This window comes from Gallinula chloropus, assembly GCF_964237585.1.
Source record: "Gallinula chloropus genome assembly, chromosome: 1".
In the NCBI taxonomy this organism is placed as follows: Eukaryota; Metazoa; Chordata; class Aves; order Gruiformes; family Rallidae; genus Gallinula; species Gallinula chloropus.
In genome coordinates this window covers 188,284,036-188,304,001 of record NC_140085.1, presented here as the reverse complement: position 1 = coordinate 188,304,001, position 19,966 = coordinate 188,284,036, and the positions used below count along the sequence as shown (strand labels likewise).

The 19,966-nt window shown below is 52.3% G+C and overlaps 1 protein-coding gene across 1 annotated transcript in view; it reads right to left on the bottom strand.

Moving 5' to 3' along the window:
* Positions 1-1,011: 1,011 nt before the first annotated feature.
* C2CD3 (C2 domain containing 3 centriole elongation regulator) overlaps positions 1,012-19,966 on the bottom strand; it is a gene marked incomplete at its 3' end in the record, with an annotated part of 51,347 nt that continues 32,392 nt past the window's right edge. Inside the window, 12 exon segments of the mRNA XM_084275070.1 lie at positions 1,012-1,146; positions 6,384-6,483; positions 7,337-8,252; positions 9,346-9,563; positions 10,223-10,399; positions 11,421-11,521; positions 12,601-12,615; positions 12,618-12,832; positions 13,793-13,857; positions 15,252-15,390; positions 16,852-17,175; positions 19,164-19,784. Of these exon segments, the coding sequence (XP_084131196.1) occupies positions 1,012-1,146; positions 6,384-6,483; positions 7,337-8,252; positions 9,346-9,563; positions 10,223-10,399; positions 11,421-11,521; positions 12,601-12,615; positions 12,618-12,832; positions 13,793-13,857; positions 15,252-15,390; positions 16,852-17,175; positions 19,164-19,784 (3,026 nt within the window).

Sequence of the window (19,966 nt, the reverse complement as noted above, 5' to 3'; positions counted from 1 at the left end):
GAAGGAGACTCCACACCCCCCTGGGCAGCCTGTCCCAGGGCTCCCTCACCCTCACCGGGAAGAAGCTCTTCCCCAGATTGGTGTGGAACTCCCTGTGCTCCAACTTGAGGCCATCGCCCCTTGTCCTGTCCCCACAGACACTGAGCAGAGGCTGGCCATGTCCCCCTGTGTCCCACCCTTCAGATATTGATACCCATTGATCAGATCCCCTCTCAGGCTGCTTCTCTCCAGGCTGAACAGCCCCAGCTCACTCAGCCTTTCCTCACAGGGGAGATGCTCCAGGCCTTTCATCATCTCCGTTTCCTTCCCTCCTCCGGACTCTCTCCAGGAGATCCCTGTCCCTTTTATACCAGACAGCCCAGAACTGGACACAACACTCCAGGTGGGGTCTGGAATTTTATTAAAACACAAAAAGTACAAAAATAAAAGCTCAGTTTGTATCTAAGTCCATTATCTGACCTAAAAATGTACAAAAATAATTTAGAAATTCTAATAAACCTCATTTGCACGCGCAGGGGTATTGTACAAGACCTCCAGGTGTTTACAGCAGCATGGAGGGAACACACACTCCCCTGTGTGGGGGCTTCTCTCCTCCCCCAAACTCCTTTGGGATAGAGCTCATTTTCCCTTCTGTCCACAGCAGGCACCGGCAGCAAGGCCACAGTTCTCTGCTTGCTGCTGGGATGGCAACCAGCTGATGTTCTCCAGGTTTTGGTTGAAAGGGGAAAAAATAAAGGGCTCTCCAGAAAAACTCAACCTAAATGTTAATTAGGGAAATTAAAGGTTAATTAGAGACACTTCACATGAATAAATGTGAGAAATGGAGCGGGGGAGCCTCATTGGGGACCGGCCCTTGTAGGACACGTGGTCTCTCAGTTCCCCTCTGTTGAGCACCAGGCTCTAACTGGAAACCAATTAGGCAAACTCATTAATTGGTTTTCATCTTCCCTTCCTCTGGAGGACCGGGCGTTTGCTGATGCGCCGGGCTGCGGCTCGGGAAGCAGCCCAACGTTATTCCTTCTTGGCCAGCTGAGCAGAGAAGATCCTGGCGATCCTTTTGGTTTCCTCTTCGGAGAGATCGGCCGCGGGCCGGGGGCGGTTCAGCTTTCGGTACGGGATCCCCCCCGGCACGGCCCCGCCCTGGCTCTGCACAGAGAAAGCACAGAGCCCTTAGAGCCCTGCCAGCTCTGCCCCTTTGCCCATCGCAGCGAACCCTGAGCTCAAGTTGGCTTCAGAGGACAGAAGGACCCCTTACACCATGTGTTCTCATCACGTGCTGGTTCTCCTTGGGGTTCCCCCCCTGCCCATTTTGCACACTGAGAGGGAAATGTCTGGGGAACACCCCCCTCCACCCCTAATGAACCCCAAACCTCCTTGGGATGGAAACACAGATCCCCTCCCAGCAATCCCAAATGTGCTGACACGTGAGAGGTCATTAAACCTCATCATATTAAGATGTGAACACCCCCCTTGGCCTGCAGGCAGCCTCCCAGCAGTTGGACGTTCTGCCAGACCTTCTGGTGGCACCAAAGCCGGGTGATTTCATCTTCCTGGACTTGTGGGAGGCCTTTGACACTGACCAGCATGACATCCTTGTCTCTGCATTGGAGAGACATGGATTCAGCAGACAGAGTGCTCAGCAGATAAGGAACTGGCTGGATGGTTGCACTCAAAGAGCTGGGGTCCACGTGGAGGTCTGTGACGAGCGGTGGTCAGCACTGGGACCAGTACTGTTGTCAGAGACATGGACAGTTGAGTGCACCCTCAGCAAGTCTGCCAACGACACCAAGCTGTGTGGTGAGATCGACACACTGGAGAGAAGGGATGTCACCCAGAGGGACCTGGACAGGATGGAGAGGTGGGACTGAGTGAAAGGCCTGGAGTTCAACAAGGGCAAGGGCAAGGTCCTGTGTGTGGGTCAGGGCATTCCCCAGCACAGCGACAGGCTGGGCAGAGAACGGATGGAGAGCAGCCCTGAGGAGAAGGACTTGGGGGTGCTGATCGGTGACAAGCTCAGCATGAGCTGGCACTGTGTGCCAACAGTGCAGAAGGCCAAACGTGTCCTGGGCTGCATCGAGAACAGCGTGGCCAGCAGGTCTGGGGGGGTTCTGCCCCTCTGATCTGTTCTCATGAGATGCCCCTGCAGTGCTGCCTCCAGCTCAGGGGTCCCCAGAACCGGAAAGACACAGAGATGTTGGAGCAAGACCAGAGGAGGCCATGGGGATGATCAGTGGGCTGGAGCATCTCTGCTGTGAAACCAGGCTGAGAGTTGGGCTGGGTCAGCCTGGAGAAGAGAAGGCTCCAGGAAGACCTTATTTCAGCCGACCAATCCTTAAAGGGGTCCTACAGGAGAGTGGGAGAGGGGCTGGTCACCAGGGAGTGCAGGGACAGGACAAGGGGCGATGGCTTCAAGCTGGAAGAGGGAAGGGTTAGGTTTGACATTAGAAAGAAATTCTTTACTCTGAGGGGGGTGAGGCCTGACACGTGTTGCCCACAGAGGCTGTGGAAGCCCCATCCCTGGAGCTGTTCAAGGCCAGGTTGGATGGGGCTTTGGGCAACCTGGTCTAGTGAGGGTGTCCCTGGCCATGGCAGGGCGTTGGGACTAGGACGGGCTTTGAGTTCCCTTCCAACCCAAAGTGTTCTCTGACTCTCTGGTTTTCAGCAGAGAAAACCCTTCACATTTCTTCCCAGGTTGTTTAGAGCTGGGTTGTAACCATGAAGCACAGACAGAGTGGGAAGGCCAAAGGGTGAAGAGCTGTTCCAGGACAGGCTGCTAATTATCTGTGGGGTCAGGGAGGTCTCCCAGAGAGCAGGGGTTTCATTCTGAAAGCTGATCTGCTGGTTCAACCTTTCACCTACATCACCAGCCTGCTTCACTGTCCCGACTGGGCTGTGTCGCTGGGCGCAGTGGTGGTGGAAAGGTCTCCTAAGGACATGGGATCCTGCTCTCAAGTGCTCCCTGCTCTGATGGGCACTGTCTGGGAAGGGAAATGGCTGGGTTTAGGGATAAGGTGACAAGCAGGGTCCAACAGGGGTCTGTCTTGGGACCAGTGCTCTTTAACATCCTTATCAATGAAACTGATGATGCAATTGAGTGCACCCTCAGCAAGTTTGCAGATGACACCAAGCTGAGTGGTGTGGTTGATGCAGCAGAAGGACAGGAAGCCACCCAGAGGGATCCTGACAGGCTGGAAAGGTGGGTCTGGGTGAACCTAATGAGGTTCAACACTGTGAAGTGTCAGGGGTTGGACTTGGGCAGGAAGAATCCCAGACATTTACAATCTGGGAGAGGAGCTCCTGGAGCAAGCTCCAGGCAGGACCCGAAGCCTGTGGAGAGAGATAGAGACACAGAGATGAGAGAGACAGACCCCACTGCAGCAGGTTTGGGGGGAGGGCAGCTTGTGATCCCGTGGGGGACCAGGCTGGAGCAGTCTGGGCTTGAGGGACTGACAGACATTCTGTGATTTGTGACTGCACCCACAGCAGTGACCCACACTGGGGCAGCTGGGGAAGAGCTGAAGCCCCATGGAAAAGGACTCACATTGGAGAAGTTCCTGGAGGGAACTTCTGCTGTGGGTGGGACCCCACAGTGCAGCAGGGGGAGGGGGTGAGGGATGACCCCTCCCTGGTTAAGAATGAAACCAACTGGTGAGAAACTGACCCAAATCCACATTCCCCCAGTCCCTGACCCTCCCCGTGCCACAATCTGGGGAAGAAGGGAGCGAAATCCTGGCTAAAGCTCAGTCTGCTGAGAAGGGAGGGGTGGGGGGAGGTGCTTTAAGATCTGGCCACACTTCTCATCACCCGACTCTGGTGTCACTGGGGGTGCAGGGCAGTGCCATCAATCAGAGTTCCTCTCCTTTATTCCCTGTTGAGTCTGTTCTGCCCCTGCCCTTATCTCCACTCCTGAGCCCCTCTATATCTATTTACCCCCTGTCCAGCTGAGAAGGGCACTGACAGAGCGACTTTGGTGGGCGTCTGTCCTCCAGCCAGGGCCACACCACCACAAGGAAAGAGCCATGTGTCTCCAGTTCCCTCCACATAAAGATTTTCCTTTATAATACTCAAATTCCCTGCATGTGTTAACAGTCAGTTTTTAATCTCCTGCCTGCTTTTGAGAGCACCCATCTGCTACATCATGTTTACAACATTCCTCACCTCCAAAAACATTTCTGACAGTTCAAACTACAACCTGAACACAACCAGCACTCTCAGGAGGCTTCTCCTTGTCTCTTAAGTCAGTGTGGTCGTGGACACAGTCTCTGCTGCTCAGCCACGAAGCACAGGGGTTTAATCAGAAAGATTCAGAAGGAAGGAAGACTTGCAGAGGCAGGGCAGGACACTTAAACCTAGTGAGGATTATTTAGTTACCATGTGCCAGGGCTTGGAGGGAAGCAAACAGCCTTTTATAGGTCTGGGGTGGGGGTGGTGAGCAGATGATTTCAAGGTCAAAGGCCTTGGGAACATTTCAGCCTCATGACTCAGCAAGTTTCACAGCTAATTTTGTTCCAGCTCAACAAGGAGTGAAAACAGATCTGTGTTAATAGGCTACAGCTATCCCAGGAGTGACCTTGTACCTACTCCTGCTTCCCCCAGAGGAATTGTTTCTATCAACTCAGAGCCCCCAGCCAAACAACTCCAAAAGGGACTTGAATAACATGGCTGGCTCTTCTTTCTCTGAATGTGGAATCACAGAATTACAAGGTTGGAAAAGCCCTTTAAGCTCAGGGAGTCCAACTGTTCCTGTCCTGTGCTGACCCAGATCTCTCAGTACCTCATCTCCCCATCTGTTAAACACACCCAGGGGTGGGGACTCAGCCCCCTCCCTAGGCAGCCTGTTCCACAGCCCCACAACTCTTGCAGGAAAGAGCTTTTCCCTCCCATCTGAGCTGACCCTGCCCTGGTGCAGCTTGAGCCCATTTCCCCTTGTCCCATCTCCTGTCCCCTGGCTGAAGAGACCATCACCCACCTCTCTGCACCCTCCTGGCAGGTCAGTGGAGGTGCTGAGAAGGTCTCCCCTCAGCCTCCTCTTCTCCAGGCTCAACACCCCCAGCTCCCTCAGCCGCTCCTCAGAGGATTTGCCCTCCAGCCCCTTCCCCAGCCTGGTTGCCCTTCTCTGGACTCGCTCCAGGACCTCCATGTCCTTCTTATGGTGAGGGGCCCAGAACTGGACCCAGCACTTGAGGTGCAGCCTCACCAGTGCCCAATACAATTAAGGACTAAACCGTTTCCCCCAAGGATCTTTTCCCATTGGCTTAAGTGAAAAACTTCTTGTTCTTTCCTTGTCTTGATGCTGGGGGGAGCAGGAGCTGGCAGAGCTGCATCCTGGCTCAACAGACCCCTACAAGGGTCTCTACACTGCAGAGGAAGCAGAACTCTGAAGAAGGGACACAATATCAGGGTGGAAGGGGGTATCATTGCTGGAGAAAAGGGAAGAAGCCAGAATTTGGAGATGCCACATGAGAAAACACGGAGATTCTGGTTTTGATTTGATACAAAATATCTCTGCTCTGGGCAGACCTCACCTGCAGTGCTGTGTCCAGCTCTGGAGCCCTCAGCACAAGAAGGACATGGACCTGTTGGAGCAGGTCCAGAGGAGGCCACAATAATGATCCAAGGGCTGGAGCAGCTCTGCTGTGAAGCCAGGCTGGGAGAGTTGGGCTGGGTCAGCCTGGAGAAGAGAAGGCTCCTGGGGGGACCTTAGAGCCCCTTCCAGTCCCTGAAAGGTGCCTGTGGGAAGCTGAAGCAGAATTGTTCCCCAGGGCATGGAGTGACAGGATGAGGGAGGATGGGTTAAACTAGAGGAGGGGAGATTTAGGTTGGGTATTAGGAAGAAATTCTTCCCTCTGAGGGTGGTGGATCCCTGGCCCAGGTTGCCCAGAGAGGTGGTGGAGGCCCCATCCCTGGAGACATTCAAGGTCAGGCTTGATGGGGCTCTGAGCAACCTGCTCCAGTGAAGATGTCCCTGCTCACTGCAGGGGGTGGGACTAGATGGCCTTCAAAGGTCCCTTCCAACCTTACACATTTGATGATTCTATGATAGTAAACAGCACCAGTCCCAGCACAGACCCTTGATGAACACTGATTGTCATCTCCTTCCATTGGGACTTGGAGCCACTGACCACCACCCTCTGGCTACAACCATCCAATTCCTTATCCACTGAACAGTCCACCCATCAAATCCATGTCTCTCCAACTGTTGTTGGGGACCACATCAAAGGCCTTGCAGAAATCCAGATAGCTACATCTGTAGCTCTTCCCTTGTCTTCTGATGCAGTTACTCCATTGTAGAAAGCCACTAGATTGGTCAGTTAATTATGTTCCTGCTTTAATGAAGAAACTTTAAGCTAAGGACAGTACAGGAAAGGATGTGCCATACTTACTGTGACAGCTGAGGAGGGGTGAGAAGAAACACTGAGCAGTCTCATGGAGGCTTCCATCTGCTGAGGTGAAAGGAAGAAGTTGGGAAGCACAGGATCGGATCTGAGCAGGACTGTTAAGGTTGCACAAAGATCTGGAGGAGCTGCATCCTGCAAAAACCTGGGGAGGTTCAGATTGGATAGTGGGAAATATTTCTTCACCAAAAAAGTGGTTGGGGACCAGAACAGGCTGCCCAGGGAGGTGGTGGAGTCACCGTCCCTGGAGGAGTTCCAAAACTGCATAGACGTGGCACTTGGGGACATGGTTTTGTTGACATGGTTGTGTTGGGTTGACAGTTGGACTTGATGAGCTTAGAGATCTTTTCTAACCTTAATGACTCTCTGATTATGTGAATTCCAAGAGGACTTAGTGAAACTCAGAGAAAGACTGGAGATCTTTCTCCAAGAGAAAGAAACGTAGGACGGTTTTTAAAAGCAAATTAAACAATGTTTCTTTCAATACATGGAATCATAGAATCCCAGACTGGTCTGGGTTGGAAGGGACACCAAGGATTACAGAGTTCCAACCCACCTGCCACAGGCAGGGACACCAACCTCCAGGCCTGGAGAAGAACAAGATGTGGGGAAAAGTGCAAGAAGATACATTGAAACCACCCAAAATGAAATAACTCTCATGGGTCACGTAAGATATTGGTTACAAATGGCAAGGAAGCCACCATATTGTGTGAAACACAACAGAAGGGGGTCTTCCAATGCCTTCCCAGGCCGCCATTTCTTGACTCATTTCCCAGAATCACAGAATTTTAGGGGTTGGAAGGGACCTCGTGAGATCATTGGGTCCAAGCCCCCAAAGGAAGAGCTCTGCATTGGGAATTTCTCTTCCTGAGGTCAGAGAGCTTCTAACCAAGAAGCAAGACAAATTCCTGGAATGCAGAAGAACAGGAAAGGAAGGATACAAAACAACTTTTGGTTTGAGAGACTTGTCTGATGCTTCCAGCAGATCTTCACTACCCTCATCAGAAAAGCTTTCGCTGTTTCCTTCTGAGCCCACTTGGGCTGAAACGCTCCTACCACAGGTCTCAGTGGAACCATTTTCTTCCTTGTCGTGACAATCGTTGCTTAGAGCCTCACCGTTTTCCTCCTCCTCTTTCTCTGTGGGTTTTGGCTTGGTCAGACCAACATCTCCTGTGACCAGCAGTTCTTTGGAGGCCGTATGAAGCTCCCCCTTTTGCTGCTGAGGTTTAGCGGTAAAGGCTCTGTCCCAGTCACACTTTTCATCTCCTGGATAGTGGAAGCTCACACATGGGCTAAGGGTGCTGAGCGTGCTTTGGTTGTCACCTTGTAGCATGCTGGGGAAGGTGCTGCTCCGTGCACCGTTTCCTCTTGGCAAATAGTCTATACCCACTGAGTGCTGATCGTCAGGTCTCAAGTCTACAGGCTGCTGGTCGCCCTGCTCCACTTCAGACAGCACACTGGACCAGGGACTAGTTTTGTCTGTTATGGTCGTTAGTTCGTTAAGAGTTCGTGGTTCTATAATGTCTTCTTCATATTCTTCTTCACTGTGTGGCTGGACAGCAAAAGCAACTTCTTCTTCCTGGATGCAGTCCCTTGGGAAAGGTCCCTCCTCATCAGGGATGGCTTGGTCTAAGAATTCATGTAACATGTGTCTCTCAAACACAGGTCTTCCAGAAGAGAGCGTCTGCTGCAAATCAGGGCAAACGCTGGGTGATTCCAACTCAAGTTGGCCTTGATGTACCTCAGGTCTGGCTTCTTCATCCTTCTGGCTGGGTACATGGGCAGCACCCGGCTTTCTGCCGCTGTCTTGATGGACCGTAGAAGATTCTTTACTATTTTTAGTGATAGTCTGTAGATCTGATAAAGACAAAAGAGCATCAGCAAAGGAGCAGAGGAACAGGTCACCTTTTACCTGACTTGGTTGAGCTTTTTGCCAAACATCATATCATAGAATCCCAGGCTGGTCTGGGTTGGAAGGGACCCCATGGATCATACATCTCCAACCCCCGTGCCACAGGCAGGGCCACCAACCTGGATCTACACAAGGTTGCCCAGGGCCACATCCAACCTGGCCTTGAACACCTCCAGGGATGGGGCACCTACCACCTCTCTGGGCAGCCTGTTCCAGCCCCTCACCACTCTCTCTGGAAAGAACTTCCCCCCAATATCTCATCTAAACCTTCCCTCCTTCAGCTTCACCCCATCCCCCCTTGTCCTGCCAGTCTCTGCCCTTTCACAAGTTGATATACACAAGAATGTTTAGGAGTTAAACATGTTCAACTTCATCAACACCGCCACTGCCATGACCACGTTCTGTTGACTCTTCCAGTGACAAAGGTGGGAGGAGAACAGAAATGCTAAGGGAGAAATGGAGGCAATTCCTGGGCCATTACTAGAGCCACCTCCATCAATGCAGGTGACAATACTCTGACATACAGCCTACACCGGAGGGAAATGGAAACACCTATTGCTTGGAGTGGCTAAAACCAGTTTGGACAGTTCACACCACGTGGGAAGGGGACAGGAATAATCTAGGCAGGAAAGATGGATAATCCAACTGCCCTTTCACAAATTCCGTTGGAAGCCAACCACGCTGAGAGGGGTTTGGGGGATCTTGGTTGACAGCATGTTCACCATGAGCCAGCCATGTGCCCAGCCAGCCAGGAGGGCCAAGCGTAAGAAGACCTCCCTTTTTCTACTGACCAGACACTGACATAAAGGGAGGATTGAGGCTGTCTTCAGAGAGCTTCAACTCCCACCTAGACTCCCTTCTGAATGCTTCAGTTTGGCTCTATCATTACTGCTGGGAGTTCCAAGGTCTCTCTCAAGCATTCTGCCAACATGTTGATGACCAACACCAGAAACCGGTCCAAATTCCCTAAGTAATTTTTCCCTAAGATATTTTGGGGCAGGTTGCTACCAAACCATCCACAACCAAGTGACAACTTACCACTGATGAGGCTGCTGACCTGTGACACCAACTGACTGGATTGTTCCAAAAGGTGGCATGCACTGGGATGCGTTTCTCTGCTCCTCAAGCTCCGATGATCACTCTCTCGCTCCTCATGAGTTGGTATGGATGTGTTACCATAGTTAAGATCAAGGAAAGACCCAGTCAGCTTTTGATTGAAGTATCTTTGAACCTCATCCAGCTCACTCAAGTTTTTCCTGTAAGTGTTGGGAAGAAATTCCATTAAGAGGAGGAAAAAACACAAACAAAAAAAGCCTACAGCTGATTGGTTGTGTCCATCTCATCTTTTACAGAGAGAGTGGTGTGGTGCTGGAACAGGCAGCCCAGAGAGGTGGTGGATGCCCCGTCCCTGGAGGTGTTCAAGGCCAGGTTGGATGGGGCCCTGGGCAGCCTTGTGTAGCTCCAGGCCTGGAGGTTGGTGGCCCTGCTTGTGGCAGGGGGTTTGGAACTCTATGATCCTTGGGGTCCCTTCCAACCCAGACCATTCTATGACTCTATGATGTCGTTTCAGGCAGCAATATACAAATGGAAGATGAAGGGTTTTCATTAGAAAAAAAGATTGGTAGGGAAGTGAGAGCATAAGCTCCTGGAGAGCAGCCCTGCTGAGAAGGACCTGGGGGTTTTGGTGGATGAGAAACTTCACATGAGCCAGCAGTGTGCTCTCACAGCTCGGAAGGGCAATGGGATCCTGGGCTCCACCAGAAGAGCGGTGGCCAGCGGGGACAGGGAGGGAATTGTCCCTCTCTGCTCTGCCCTACTGAAGCCCCAGCTGGAGTCCTATGTCCAGAGCTGGGAGCCCCTAACACAAGAAAGATGTGGGACTCTTGGAGAGGGTCCAGAGGAGGCTCTGCTTTACCTGAGGGCGGTTAGAAGAGAAGCCCGTGATGCCAGCGATACCGGATCCATCCTGGCTGCCCGATGCGTGTTCCCTTCTGCTTGTTGCAGGGATTCATGAAAGCGGCGCACATTCTGCATGTGCTCTTCATGACGAGGTGTGTGTGCTCCAGGGGGACTGATTCTGCTAGAACCAGGCCTAGGTTTAACACCAAAAAACAGGTTGAAATCTCTAATTGAGAGGAGTTCATCAACTAAGAACATCCAGCACCTCAAAATGCATCAAGGAGCCACCGCTGGATAAAAGCGGCTCCTCCAAATCTCAGCAAGAAGCATTTACTGTTTCAGACTGACACTGAAATAAAGCCAACTCTCCCCATTGGTCAATAGTGTGTATTGGTTAGTAAGTCAAGAGAGGTCCTTCTCCCCCTCTGCTCTGCCCTGGTGAGACCCCACCAGGAATATTGGGTCCAGTTCTGGGCTCCTCAGCTCAAGGACAGGGAACTCCTTGAAAGAGCCCAGTGCAGGGACACCAAGGTGATGGAGGGAGTGGAACCCCTTCCTGATGAGGAGAGGCTGAGGGAGCTGGACCTCTTGAGCCTGGAGAAGAGGAGACTGAGGGGTGACCTCATCAATGTCTATCAATATGTGAAGGGTGAGAGTCAGGAGGCCGGAGCCAGGCTCTTCTCAGGGATGGCAGCGACAGGACAAGGGGCAGCGGGTGCAGCTGGAGCAGAGGAAGTTCCATGGGAGTGACAGGAAGAACTTTGTCCCTGTGAAGGTGCCAAAGCCCTGGGCCAGGCTGCCCAGAGAGGCTGGGGACTCTCCTTCTCTGGAGACATTCAAACCCCATGATCCTGGACACGTTCCTGTGGGATTTAGTCTGGGGGATCCTGCTCTGGCTGGGGGTTGGACTAAATGAGCTTTCGAGGTCCCTTCTGACTCCTAACGCTCTGTGAGTCTGTGGCTGACAGGGAATCTGCGATGTCTGCTGGGAGCTGTGCAGAGCACAAACAGTGGCTTGTGGCCTTCTCATCCTGGCAGCTGAGAAGGGTGTGAATGAAACACATCAGGAGACAACAGGGAGAAGAAAAGAACATGTGGATTCTGTAGAAAGGTAAAATGCATTTGGTATAATCTTGGAGTTGAAAGCCAGGGAAAGAAAGACCTTTGACAGGGCCCTGACAACACCTAAGACAACCAACAGCCCTATGACTTACCACCCTTGAGTAGGACCACTGACTTCCTTTGACAAGGCTCTCACAGGCTGCTTGGAAACTTTTGTGGCATTGCTGGGAAATGTTGTAAAGCCGGGCATCACCTGGAAGAAAAAGGAACACTCCATGTGAGCCTTCCCCAGCGAGAGAATGGAGAAATTAAAGTAGCATCTTGCTGAGCTGACAAACAAGAGAGTCCTGCACATGGGACATAAAAACCCCGAGCAGTGCTACAGGCTGTGAGAGACTGGCTGGAGAGCTGTCAGGCAGAGAAGGGCCTGGGGCTGTTGGGTGACTGCCCATGAGCCAAGAAGGCCAATGGCATCCTGGTTTGTGTCAGAAATAGTGTGGCCAGTAGGTCTGGGGAGGAGATTGTGCCCCTGGACTGGGCACTGGTGAGGCTGCACCTCGAGTGCTGGGTCCAGTTGTGGGCTCCTCACCATAAGAAGGACATGGAGGTCCTGGAGCGAGTCCAGAGAAGGGCAACCAGGCTGGGGAAGGGGCTGGAGGGCAAATCCTCTGAGGGGCGGCAGAGGGAGCTGGGGGTGTTAAGCCTGGACAAGAAGAGGCTGAGGGGAGACCTTATGGGGTCTGTGTCTTCCTGCCAAGGGGAGCAAAGGGGCAGCACCGATCTCTCTCCTCTCTGTGGGGACCAGGGCTGGAACCCGAGGGAACGGCGTGAAGCTGCACAGGGGAGGTTTAGGCTGGGTGTCAGGAAGAGGTTCTGTCCTGAGAGGGGGGTCGGGCGCTGGCACAGGCTCCCCAGGGAAGGGGTCACAGCCCCGAGCTGGGCTGAGGGCAAGAAGCGTCTGGCCGATGCACTCAGTGCCCTGCTCTGACTTGGCTGGGCCTGTGTGGAGCCAGGGGTTGGACTCGATGGGCCTTACGTGTCCCTTCCCACTCAAGAGGTTCTGTGATTCTGTGATTTTATGATCCAAACCTACAGACTATTCTCCCAATAACAAAAACTCCAGAAATCCCCCAAGAAAGTTGAGTGACACAAACCACTGGAGGAGACTACGACCTAGTGGTGGCCTTCAGCTACCACAGAACAAAACAAGGAATTATTTCTGATACATTTGCCCAAGACTGATCCATGACAGTGCTGGGAATTTCCTGTTTGCTCAACACTTCAGTAACCTGAAGACTTGCCTCCAAATATTAGGAATCTAATCAGATACACCCAAGGGAGGAAACCTAAGTACGTACTGAAGAACTCGGTTGCTGGGTCCGGATCCTCTCCTGTCGTTCTTCTTTGAGATGATTTATGTTTTGAAGAGCAGAAATTGCTACTTTGATCTGTCCCCGGCACTGGCCGCTGAAGTCTGTAATATTGTACCACCCACACACGAGCTGGAAGCCAGAGAGAAGGGGAGAAAGATCCACAGATGCAAATCCTATCACTCGCTCGGTCTCTGAGGAAGGAGAATATGAAGTATTTATTAATATGAACAGCATGGACATGGAACGTTTGCAGGAATGCTAAAAATCGGGCTGGTAGAGAGTCCTTGTGATTCCACAGAGTTGGAAAAGACCTTTGAGATTGAGTCCAACTGTTCCTGTCCTGTGCTGACCCAGATCTGTCAGTACCTCATCTCTCTGTATGTTAAACACACCCAGGGGTGGGGACTCAGCCCCCTCCCTGGGCAGCCTGTTCCACAGCCCCACAACTCTGCCAGGGAAGAACTTTTCCCTCCCATCTGAGCTGACCCTGCCCTGATGCAGCTTGAGCCCATTTCCCCTTGTCCCATGTCCTGTCCCCTGGCTGAAGAGACCATCGCCCACCTCTCTGCACCCTCCTGTCAGATAGTTGTAGGTGGTGATAAGTGCTGGGTCCAGTTCTGGGCTCCCCACCATAAGAAGGACATGGAGGTCCTGGAGCGAGTCCAGAGATGGGCAACCAGGCTGGGGAAGGGGCTGGAGGGCAAATCCTCTGAGGAGCGGCTGAGGGAGCTGGGGGTGTTGAGCCTGGAGAAGAGGAGGCTGAGGGGAGACCTTCTCAGCACCTCCACTGACCTGACAGGAGGGTGCAGAGAGGTGGGCGATGGTCTCTTCAGCCAGGGGACAGGAGATGGGACAAGGGGAAATGGGCTCAAGCTGCACCAGGGCAGGGTCAGCTCAGATGGGAGGGAAGAATTGTGGGGCTGTGGAACAGGCTGCCCAGGGAGGGGCCTGAGTTACCTTCCCTGGATGTGTTTAAAAAACGCGGAGATGAGGTACTTAGGGATAAGGTTTAGCATAGGACAGGAATGATTGGACTTGATGATCTTAAAGGGCTTTTCCAACCATGTGTTGCTATGATTCTGTGATTAGATACAAGTGATGCAAGGAAAGGGGTGAAGAGGCACCTCTCAATCCTGAACTACCAACCTTACCTGCTTTATGCCACACTTTGAAGACCAACGTTTGCTGTGGATCCAGGAGAAGCTCTTTGGATAATCTGGTAGGAACAAAGACCAGAATATTTTATGCAAAGTAGGAAAAAGAACAAGTGCAGTAAAATTCCTCTGAAGTCTCAACACTGTTCTGTCTGTCCAGACAAAACAGTTTTCCTCCTGGAATGATGGGGTGGAAGGAAACCACCACCAAACCCCCAGTCCCAGGCTATAAAAGGCTTAATCCACTTGGGTTTAGAAAATCCTTTGGGTTATTGCTTTGGAAACTGAAATCAATTTAAAATCAGGTACAGAAGCACCTTCTGTACCTTCTGCTGTAGCAGGGGAAATGACAAGACCTCAAGTACAGGTGTGTTACTCAGTGTTACTGTGTACGGCTCCATCTGCTGAGGGTTCCTCAGAGGGTTCCTCATCTGCTGCAGTTTAGGCTCAGGTACCTTAGTCTGAGCTTGTTCCTTGGCTTACTGGGGGGTTGGACTCGATGATCTCTGGACGTCCCTTCCAACCCCTATGATTCAGTGATTCTCTGATTATTTTGGCAGTCATTGGAGAGGAGCAGGCATCCTTAGGGACTTTTGTCCTATGTTGGGTCTCTAACACAGGTCAGGTGACACTGTTGGGTGAGCTCTAATGCCCAACCTAAATCTCCCCTCCTCTAGTTTAACCCATCACCCCATATCCTGTCGCTCCATGCCCTCAGGAATAATTCTTCCCCAGCTTTCTACATGCACCTTTCAGGGACTGGAAGGGGCTCTAAGGTCCCCCCAGAGCCTTCTCTTCTCCAGGCTGACCCAGCCCAACTCTCCCAGCCTGGCTTCACAGCAGAGTTGCTCCAGCCCTTGGATCATTATTGTGGCCTCCTCTGGACCTGCTCCAACAGGTCCATGTCCTTCTTGTGCTGAGGGCTCCAGAGCTGGACACAGCACTGCAGGTGAGGTCTCCCCAGAGTAGAGCAGAGCTGAGGATCAGAATCCTCTCTCTCTATCTGCTGGCCACACTCCTTGGGATGCAGCCCAGGATGGGGTTGGCCTTCTGGGCTGCAGATGCACATTGGTGGCTCATGTTGAGCTTCTCACCTACGAGTCCCCCAAGTCCTTTTCCTCAGGGCTGCTCTCCAGCCCATCATCTTCTGGCCTTTATGGATAATGGGGGTTGTCCCAACCCAGGGGCAGGTCCCTGCCCTTGGATTTGTTGAACCTCCTGAGGTTCCCCTGGGCCCACTTCTCCAGTTGTCCAGTTCACACTGCCCATCCTCACATTAGCTTTAAGCATAACCCCCCTCAAACAACTTTTTGCCCAGTATGAACACATGGTGACCATAAAACATGCAAACCATTTTTACCAGAAAGCACAAGGCCAATAAGTAGGACACTCCTAACCAGATACATGATCTTCATACCAGACCCAAAGGACATCACCACGAGCCCACATCACTTACCTTGCCTGCTGCTGGAAGTCCCAGACAGGTGAGTCTGTGTTTTCTATGACTGGAGTGGTTATTGGAGCACCCACACCAGCAACAGCGAATGACACGCAGGAACTGGGCGCTGTCACTGCCCGGTCTGTCAAAGGGCTCCCTGAAATGCCATAGAACCAAACACAGGCTTGTTGTGAAGACCACCCAGAAAGTCTCCTGACAGTTCAGCAATGAAAAGCAGATAATTAACAGCAAAATCCACCATCTACCAACTGTTTCTGTCTACCGGAGGAGTTGAAAATACCCTATATTTACTATGGGAGAAAGAATTTAGGTGAAGCCCCCTCCAGAGTACAAAGAACATTCACAGAGTCACAGAATGGGACAGAACAACCCTGAGCAGCGCTATAGGCTAGGGGAGACTGGCTGGAGAGTTGTCAGGTAGAGAAGGACCTGGGGGTGTTGGGTGACTGACCATGAGCCAGCAGTGTGCCCGGCTGGCCAGGAAGACCAATGGCATCCTGGCTTGTGTCAGAAATAGTGTGGCCAGTACATCTGGGGAGAGGATTGTGCCCCTGGACTGGGCATTGGTGAGGCTGCACCTCGAGTGCTGGGTCCAGTTCTGGGCTCCTCACCATAAGAAGGACATGGAGGTCCTGGAGCGAGTCCAGAGATGGGCAACCAGGCTGGGGAAGGGGCTGGAGGGCAAATCCTCTGAGGGAGCTGGGGGTGTTGAGCCTGGAGAAGAGGAGGCTGAGGGGAGACCTTCTCAGCGCTTCCACTGACCTGACAGGAGGGTGCAGAGAGGTGGACGATGGTCTCTTCAGCCAGGGGACAGGAGATGGGACAAGGGGAAATGGGCTCAAGCTGCGCCAGGGCAGGGTCAGCTCAGATGTGAGGGAAAAGTGCTTCCCTGGCAGAGTTGTGGGGCTGTGGAACAGGCTGCCCTCGGCCCCCTTCTCCAGCTTGTCCAGGCCCCTCTGGATGGTATCCCATCCCTCTGGCACATCAACCTCACCCCTCAACTTGGTGTCATCAGCAAATTTTCTGAGGGTGCGCTCAACCCCACTGTCAGAGTCATTAATAAAGAGATTAATCAGCACCAGTCCCAGCCCAGACCCCTGAGGAAGTCCACTTGTCACTGTCTTCCAGCTGCACTTGGATTCATTGCCCACCACCCTCTCTCTGCGACCACCCAGCCAGCTCCTTATCCACTGAACAGCCCATCGATCAAATCCATGTCTCTCCAACTTAAAGAAAAGGATGCTGTGGGGGACCGTGGGAAAGCCCTGCAGCAATCCAGAGAAAAGGGATTCAGGTCACGTTTCCCTTTCAGCTCTCGTGTATTGGTGAACACTGAATCATCCCTGTTCAGGATTTTATTAACAGAGGCCAAACAGTCCAGCCTCCTGCTTCCCCTGTACTCACACAACGATGAGATGCTCTTGGCGTTGCAACACTCCGAAGCCAAATTCAAACCCCATCACATCCACTCACCGTGCTGGAGAACGTTTGAGGGGTTGGTTTTAAATTGCCCCATGGAGTTACAGACAGATCCCAGAGGAGAAAACCCAAAGAAACCCAACAAAGGAAGGGGAAACAGAAAGGGTGGTGCCATTACCTTTTAAACTGAGATGCATCGCTCTTTCCACAAGGATATTGACAGCAACTGTGTTCTCCAGAAACATCTCATCTTCTTCTGCTTGAGCTTTGCCATCGGTGACTTCTGACTCGATGTTCTCTGGCTGCTGCTGCTTCTGATTTTTAGAGACCTGTTGGTTTGGATCAGGTGCTTCCTCCTCACCTTCATCTTCACTATTGCTGAGGTCCTCAGCACGGCGAAGGCCGCTGGGCAGAGTGGTGGAGGTGGAAGACAGGACAACGTGAATGCGTACGGCAGCTCCGGCCAGGTCTGCGGCGTTGCATCTGAACAAGGGATAAACCCCTGCAAGAGATTCACAACCAACCAGCTAAAGAACCCAAGATTTATTTGCAACAGAACATCTAAGCAAGGTATCACCCAGCCCCTGGTAGAACTATCACCTTGTACAGGTTAAAAGCAGGTGACCAGTCCCCCAAACTGGGTCCACCTTCCTTTTCTCACTGGCAGCTTGCATTAATATTTTAAAGCACATCACCCTCCTTGTGGTCAGGAGGGCCAATGGCACCCTGGCTTGTGTCAGAAATAGTGTGGCCAGTAGGTCTGGGGAGGGGATTGTGCCCCTGGACTGGGCACTGGTGAGGCTGCACCTCGAGTGCTGGGTCCAGTTCTGGGCTCCTCACCATAAGAAGGACATGGAGGTCCTGGAGCGAGTCCAGAGAAGGGCAACCAGGCTGGGGAAGGGGCTGGAGGGCAAATCCTCTGAGGAGCAGCTGAGGGAGCTGGGGGTGTTGTGCCTGCATTAGAGGAGGCTGAGAGGAGACCTTCTCAGCGCCTCCACTGACCTGACAGGAGGGTGCAGAGAGGTGGGCGATGGTCTCTTCAGCCAGGGGACAGGAGATGGGACAAGGGGAAATGGGCTCAAGCTGCGCCAGGGCAGGGTCAGCTCAGATGGGAGGGAAAAGTTCTTCCCTGCAAGAGTTGTGGGGCTGTGGAACAGACTGCCCAGGGAGGGGGCTGAGTCCCCACCCCTGGCTGTGTTTAACAGAGGGGTAGATGAGGGACTGAGAGATCTGGGTCAGCACAGGACAGGAACGGTTGGACTCCATGAGCTTAAAGGTCTTTTCCAACCTGGTGATTCTGGGATTCTCTGTCAGGATTTACCCTCTGCTGTTGCAAAAACTGGCAGGTACTTCTTCCAGGCTTTTATAAGAATAAGGATTGTGGGTTTCTAAGGACAATAAGCATAGGACTAGAGTATCACTGACACATCCCCTTTATTTTGCTGTAACTGCTGTTCATGACTGACTGGTCAAATGCTGAGATACTGCCCATTCCAGGACTGGGACCATCAGATATTCCCCAGCAATTCCTGGTTTTTCTGTTGGACTCCATGAGCTTCAAGGGCTTTTCCGACCGTGTGATTCGGGGATTATGTGATTCTGAGTGTCCTGGAAATGGTGCCTCCGAGTAATTTTACATGTAGAGATGATGAATACAAGATATCCACAGCATAAAAAACCCTTTTAACACCTTCTCCATTCCCTGAGCATGCTGAAAAGAGACAGTGACCTGTCCGCAAATGTCCCTGCAGGCCGGAGGCTGAAGGATACCCCGGAGATGGCAGGAACCAAATAAAGTGGAACTTTCAGAATCCCCTCCCCAGACCTACTGGCCACACTATTTCTGACACAAGCCAGGATGCCATTGGCCTTCCTGGCCAGCCGGGCACACTGCTGGCTCATGGTCAGTCACCCAACACCCCCAGGCCCTTCTCTGCCTGACAGCTCTCCAGCCAGTCTCCCCCAGCCTGTAGCACTGCTCGGGGTTGTTCTGTCCCATGTGCAGCTCTCTGCACTTGGCCTTGTTAAACCTCATCCCGTTGGTCTCAGCCCATCGGTCCAGCCTGTTCAGATCCCTCTGAAGAGCCTCCCGACCCTCAGGCAGATCAACACTTCCTCCCACCTTAGTGCCACCACCTTCTCAGACATTCATCCTCCTTGGGAGACATTATTCCCACTGCTTCTCATGCTATTACGATGCCAAACCCGTAGCTCTGAAGAAACATCCTTCATTAGTCCAGGTCTGCTAATTGCTCTCCCTATCACTGATCATGGGTGCCAACTTTTCCTCCCATTTCAATTCCCCAAGTTTTGGATTCAGAGGAGCCAGCAGGTCAATGGCGTTTATCTTCCATGAAAGGGGAAGAGCTGAGCGTGTGTTGCATGGAGGCCAACACAAAGCTGGAAACCCTCTGCCTAAAGTCACTACAGAAGCAACCAGAGAGGTCCCCAAGGAGGAATGACCCATGACAGTGTTGTTTAGGAACTCACCACTAACACTGCGTGTTGTCCTTGATGACTCCGCTAATGCCGCGAGGTCCACGTAGGCCGAGCCGATAAGACGATCTGTATCAAGAGGTCTTTCCACAGCATTTTCTTTACCATACGCCCACCACACTTGGATTTCTAATTTCTCCTCTCTGAGGAACCAAAGCAGCCCTTGGCTCCTTCTGACAGTCACCCTGTTTGGTTTCTTAAAGTTCACCATAACGGTCTCCATGTCATCACTCAGTCTGGGCCTCCGAAGCCAAGTCCACATGGCTCCTTGATTATAGAGCTTGTACCTGAGGTAGCAGTAGGTGTTTGGGTTTAGGTGTGTTTGGCCTGCAAGCAACATGCAGTGGACAGGCAGCCAAACTCTTGGAGCGGAGATGCTGATGATGACTGGGTCAGCGTTCTCCTCCCGCTGGTCACCATTGTCCCCGCTGTCTCCACAGCTCTCCTCACTGCTCCATCCCAAAAGCTTAGCGGCCTCCAAAACACGTTCCCTGTCATCCTGATGAGCAAAGGTGATGGAGAGCTCCAGACCTCCCACGATGCTCTGCATGACGTTCGTTCGGTGCGAAGGCGTTGAGTCTTCGGATACGGTAACTGAGTACCAGCCTGTAATACCTTCAGGAGAAGAAAGATCATAATCAGACCTCATGTCCCTCTTCAAAACATCAGGGAGGGATGTTCTGCTCTCTGGTCATTAGTCAAGGACCGGTGTTGAAGCGGTTATTTCTTGGGAAAGTCTGGAATTTGACAAAGCATTTGAAACCTAAACAAGCAGGAAACTGTTAGAGCTCAAAAGA